This window comes from Odontomachus brunneus, unplaced genomic scaffold (assembly GCF_010583005.1).
Source record: "Odontomachus brunneus isolate Ranch 3 - 2012 unplaced genomic scaffold, Obru_v1 Obru_scaffold_086, whole genome shotgun sequence".
Classification (NCBI taxonomy): domain Eukaryota; kingdom Metazoa; phylum Arthropoda; class Insecta; order Hymenoptera; family Formicidae; genus Odontomachus; species Odontomachus brunneus.
The window spans coordinates 1,095,071-1,101,408 of NW_022639536.1; the positions used below are offsets into that span (position 1 = coordinate 1,095,071).

Genomic DNA, 6,338 nt, shown 5'->3' on the forward strand with positions numbered 1-6,338 from the left:
CTTTGAGGCGTTTTAAAATGACTTGTTGAGTCACTCCCAATGATCGTGCCAATTTTTCTTGATTTTGACACGAGTCTTGATCAAGTAATGCCTCCAATTCTGCATCTTAGAAAACCTTCTCTCTTCCACCGCTATGCCGGTCTCCGACATCAAAATCACCGTTCTTGAAACGTTGAAACCACTCACGACACGTTCTTTCGCTAATAGCGACCTCACCATAAGTATTTGAGAGCATTCGATGAGCCTCAGCCGCAGGTTTCTTCATATTGAAGCAGAAAATTAAAACCTCCCGCAAATGACGAGAATTTGGCTCGTAAACTGACATTTTCAATCGAGAATAACTTTATGATGCAGACACAAATCGACTAATGTTTCTATGGGGTTATGTTGACAGATGCCCAAGTTTATGACGTCTATGATCTATTTATTTCGACCACCACTTACCGCTAAAGCCATCTATAGGAAAACGGCGGAAGCAAAATTGTACACCTAATATAATAAAACATTGTCGTATAATAAAACATTGTCATATAATAAAATATTGTTATATGATAAAACATTGTCATATAATAAAACATTGTCATATAATAAAACTTATACGCTATCATATAACAATATTATATCGACTATGCTTATTTCTACTTTCAGCCTTTTTATTTAGGACAACAGCGGTTTAATCCAGGGCTTAAGCTTATCTAGTGACAAAATTGTATTATATGCCTTTGCCGTAAGGTTAAATCCTGGAATATCCGTTACCACGTATCTATTTTTACTTAAGACTTTAGATATCATATAAGGTCCTTTATAATTCGGTTGGAGCTTACGACTTTCTCCAGCCTTTACTTGCCTGTTACGAACCATTACACGGTCACCTTCCTTGTATTTCGACGGGGGTTTGTGTTTTCGATCGTACATGCTTTTATTATACTGCTTCAGCTTGTCGGTAGTTTCGATCGCTAAATCTCTGCTCTGGCGATCCTCGCTTCCTATGCTATCAATTTCGGCAATTTTGTTAACCAGTTGAGTGAGATCCGCATCTTTATGGTTCCTTTGCTCATACCCCAAGAGAAGCTTGGAAGGGATCGCTTTAGTTGACGTATTAAACGTATTATTCACCACATACTGTAAATGATCTAAATAGGATCTCCACTCTTTAGAATCTTCTGTCTGCCGTACTAAACACGATTTTAGAAAACAGTTCGCGCGTTCTACGAGACCATTTGCCCATAGTGAGGCTACCGCTAACTTATAATGCTTAATATTCTGAATATTTACAAAATCCGCAAACTCCTGCGACGTGAACGCTATGCCTCGGTCCGAAACAATTTTCTCTGGCACTCCAAATACATTAAAAAGGAAACTTAAAACATTACATGTTTCCCTAGATGTCGTCGAACGCGTAGCAAAATACCAAGTATATCGTGTTATTGCATTAACGATTACTAGTATATATTTCGAACCGTCGATCACTTGTGGCAACGGCCCAAAATAATCTATGTATAACATTTCAAATGATTTCGTCAGTGTTTCCACAATTTCCATCTCCCCTTCGCGTGCATTCGCGGATGAAGTAACAATCAAACACGTTATACAATTATCGATGTAATCGCGTATTTTCTTTCGCATTGAAGGAAACCAATACGCGCAGTAAATACCTTCGAACGTTTCCTTCAATCCGCAATGCGCCATATCATCATGGTGATATCTGATGATGAAGTTGATCATGGAATCTGGAACCACAAAACGATCACGTTCAATGTTCTTCTTATATACCAGCCCATCAATCAATTTAAATTTTGCGTCCTCCCGATATTCAAGGTTATTTGCTATTTCCGCCAGCCTCGCGTCCTGAAGCTGCCTAAACTCAATCTCACGCTCCAACGGTAAACACTCAACGTATGCTATTCCTCTACTAAGCGCATCGACATGAGCCATCTTTACTCCGACTCTATGTATTACCTTAAAGCGATAATCTTGCAAAGCCAAAATCCACTTCGCTACTCGCGGATTTAAATTCGCCTTGTTCACCGCATGCACTAACGCATTACAATCCGTGATAACCTTAAACTCTAATTCGTACAAATAAATGTAAAATCTAGCAATTGCTCTAAATACAGCCAACATTTCTAGCTCATAACTATGATAATTAACTTCTGCTTTGTTCGTAGCCTGACTATAGTATGCGACCGGCGCCCATTGCCCAGAATTCTGTTTCTGGAGCAATATGCCCGCCAATCCTGCTGCACTCGCACCGGTGTGCAATTCCGTCTCCAATTTAGGATTATACAGCCTTAACACCGGGTAGGAAATCAACTTTTTCTTTAGCATGTCAAATGCCTCATCGCAACTCTCGTTAAATACGAATTCGGATGACTTCTTAAGCAAATTATATAAAGGTATTGCCAATGATGAGAAATCTTTAATGAAACGTCTAAAGTAACTCGCTAGCTCCAGAAACCGTTGAACTTCATGTCCATTTTTCGGACGAGGAAATTTCTCAATCGCCTCAGTGTGTCTCGTACTTAAGGTTATTCCTTCACTAGATATACTGTAACTGAGATATTCAATCTTTCTCCTAAGAAACTGACACTTTTTATAATTAAGCTCGAACCCGTAACTTTTCAGAATCAATAGTACTTGCTTAATCACCTCGATATTCGAATCTACGGTCTGAGTAGAAATCAAAATACCACCTATGTATATTATTACTTTGTCCTCTCTAATTAATGGTTGTAAGATCTGAATTAAACGTTTTTGAAATTCAGCCGGAGACTCACAAAACCCAAACGGAAGACACGTATATTCGTACTGACCATCCGGGGTCGCAAACGAGAAATATTTAGTATCAGACGAATGCACCTTTATTTGATGGAAACCATCCCTTAAATCTAATAAAGTAAACACGCAATGATTTCCTAGCCGGGCTAAACAATCCTTGATCAGAAGGAACGGAAACTTTTGTTTCGCCACTCTCTCGTTCAGAGGCCTGAAGTCAACACAAAGACGCAGACTACCGTCCTTCTTGCGCACTGGCACTATCCTCGCACAATATTGTGATGTGCTCGGTTTGACAATTTTCCTCGCTATTAGATCATCTATGATGTCGCGAATCTGTTTTCTCTTTTGAAACGCGAACTTTCTCGGCGCATATGCGTAAATCGAATGGTCTACTAAATTCACACGCACCGCGTAATTGTCTTCCGCGATAGGACATTCAAACTTTTCAACCTCTTCGAATACTTTAACCAATTTATTCTTGACTCCCGAACCGAAATCTATCACAGCATCTTCCACCGGATTAACATTCGACACCGCATAAATATCCGCCCGTGGAAATTCTCCAAAACAGTTATCTTTCAACTCCGATGACAACTCAAATGATAACGTTAATTTATCCATTAGAAAATCGCGACCTAATATTACATCATATTCAAAATCATTTGACTTTAACACGTTAAAATCGACAGTCAATAACAACTCGAATGTCAGACTTAATCGAATGCTCATTCTCATCACACCTAACACGTCTATCGCGTGACTCGACAAAGTATTAAAACGACGTACATCTCGATCTTCTTCTAATCTACTATCTTGTACCAATTTTCCGCATAATGAACTTTTAATAAATGATACCGGACTACCCGTATCTAACAACGCTTTCAAATTACAACGCATACCGCTTATTTCTACAACCACTAGATAAGGATCACTTATCGGTATTTTCCATTGTTGGGAGATTGCTAAGACGGATGACACCTGGTCCATTGCCGAAGTCCCATCTCCGACGCTTGATCGCTCCGTCTGCCGAACCTGCGTTATTGCCACTGACGTAGTCGGATTTCGCATTGACGCTGTCTGATCACGTCTTTTTGACTTAGGACACTCAAACGACCGATGACCTGTCTCTTTACAGAAGAAACACATTACTTGAGCCGATCGACAATATGTATGATGATGCCCCTTTTTGCCACAGTTCTTACACAATCTGACTCTCCATCGGTCCGCCTGTCTTGCGCCTGATGGCCCCTTGCCTGACGGCGCAGACGATTTCTCATCGTGACACACCGTGGCAACTAATTGGCACCTATATTCTATAAATTGATCCACTGAATCCATGCGGATCGTCGCAGCTATCGCTTTCAACGCTTCACTTATGATTCCTCCAATAAGCAGATTGATCGCATCTTGTACTGAAAGATTCAAACTGTATATTATGGACATCTTGTCTATAGCGTATTCTTGAAACAGCTCCTTAGTCTGTTGCCATTTCCTCGCTTCGACTTTTTGCATCGTCGCTAGGAAAGGAATGCGACAGTCGAACATCCTGATTAAACTGTATCTCAGACTTGTCCATGACTCCAGAACGGCGCCCGTTTGCGAATCATACCATTTTCTCGCAATTTTTGTGAATTTACTAGAAGCTGCTAACATCGTTATATTCTCCGTAGTTCGATGAGCTCTCGCCATTTGCTCCACTCGTTGTATCCACCATCTCACGTTTTTGGAAGGCTCCCCCGAAAACTCTGGAATTTGTAAGGTCAACAATGTTACCGCATTTGCCGTCGAACTTGAACTCGTTGCGGATCTTTCACTCGTTGCCAGTGAGTGAGATACCGGCGAAAAATCCCTTTGAGGTCTAGGAGGCTGTTGTAAATTAACAATATTTTGGTTCACTGCACTTATCAATTGCATCTGATCCATCGTCTGGGCCAACATCGCCACTACGTCCGGTTGTGCAGGATTAATTTCAGTAGGCCTCTCAACTTTAATCAATGACTCCGCATGCTCCTCTTGTATCATCCGTGCTGCAGGTACATTAAAATTTTGAACGAAGTCCTGTACCGGGCCGTGACTTTCAAGAGGTGCTGCTATTATCTCTATCAACACATATCTCCTTTCTGAGAGAGGTAAACCGTATCGCAAAGCCTCAGCTTTCAATTGGTCCAAGGGCAAATCTTTCAATCGTTGTTTTTCCATCCTTGTCCGTGCTCTAGTTGCCCTCATGGATCAACACTTAATCACTTTATCTTCGGAGAAACACCTTTGTCTCTAACGTTCGCTATTTGCTTACTTGAACAGGTAACCTTCCCTTGTTCAACTTGTTGCTTACGTGGAGACTCGAACCGTACTCAAACCACTCGAACTCAGGAAAACCGTTAATCGCACGAATTCACTATTGTCCAGATAGACCGTTAATCGAACAAGTCCGCTAATGTTCATGGATCCACCAATTCTCACGGATCCTCCAATGCTCACGAATCCACTAATCTACGCAGATTCAGTAATGCTCACGCAGATCCACTAATCCCACTTCTGAGAAATTAAGTCTGTAAGAAATAAACTCTGTGGTTACATGAGAACACAATAACAACAGTTTATTCAATTTACTTCGAATCAGTTCTAACCACGTGTCTCCTTCGGATCAGGAAGCCACGATCGATCAATCGAGATCTAACCGTCACAGTTCGTACACGCGCACACACAACGAAAAGATTTAAGCCGGTATTCATAGTCGAATCTTATTTCAAGATCGTCTTAAGTAATGTCTTAAGATGCGAATACGGCTCTGTGATTGGTTCATGACATCTTAAGACAGTACTTAAGTTGATCTTAAATATAAAATCTGACTATGAATACCGGTCTTAAGGCCATAACACACAAAATTACATAGACGCATATGCATAGCATAAGATAGTATGGACCAATGAGCACCGAATATTAAGTATCAATCATCAATATGGCGACTTAATATTCAATGCTCATTGGTCCATATGATCTTATGCTATGCATATGCGTCTATGTAATTTTGTGTGTGATGGCCCTTAGGGCTATCGCACACAAATTGACATAACTGCATATGCATAGCATAAGATCGTATGGACCAATGAGCATCGAATATTAAGCATCGAACACCAATATGGCGACTTAATACTCGATGCTCATTGGTACATACGGTCTTATGCTATGCATATGCAGTTATGTCAATTTGTGTGCGATAGCCTTTAGACTCTCTCAAAGAATCAGATGCTCTACCACGCCGATGATGCCGAGGTCTAAGATTTGTTCGTATCGCATGCCCCAACGTGCTCCTACTCGCTCCAACGTATTCTGATTGGTCCGCGTGGTGATGTAAGCCAATCAGAGTGCGTTGGAGCGAGTAGGAGCACGTTGGGGCATGCGACGCGAACAAACCTCTAATTAACTCGCGGTTCTTATCTTCTACCTCATACCACACCGCTACGTTCGAGGTTCTCTCCTTGATTTTTTACGCACCCTCTTTGTTCTTTCCCCCCCCTCTCTCTCTCTCTCTCTCTCTCTCTCTCTCTCTCTTTGTGTAT

The 6,338-nt window shown here is 41.1% G+C and overlaps 1 protein-coding gene across 1 annotated transcript; it reads right to left on the minus strand.

Annotated features, from left to right (window-relative positions):
• Positions 1-2,641: 2,641 nt before the first annotated feature.
• LOC116847991 lies at positions 2,642-4,977 on the minus strand. Its single transcript, XM_032823647.1, has 2 exons — positions 2,778-4,977; positions 2,642-2,670 (listed from the first exon to the last, which is right to left on the minus strand). Exons 1-2 carry the CDS (start codon positions 4,975-4,977, stop codon positions 2,642-2,644), a joined length of 2,229 nt encoding a protein of 742 aa, XP_032679538.1.
• Positions 4,978-6,338: the final 1,361 nt, after the last annotated feature.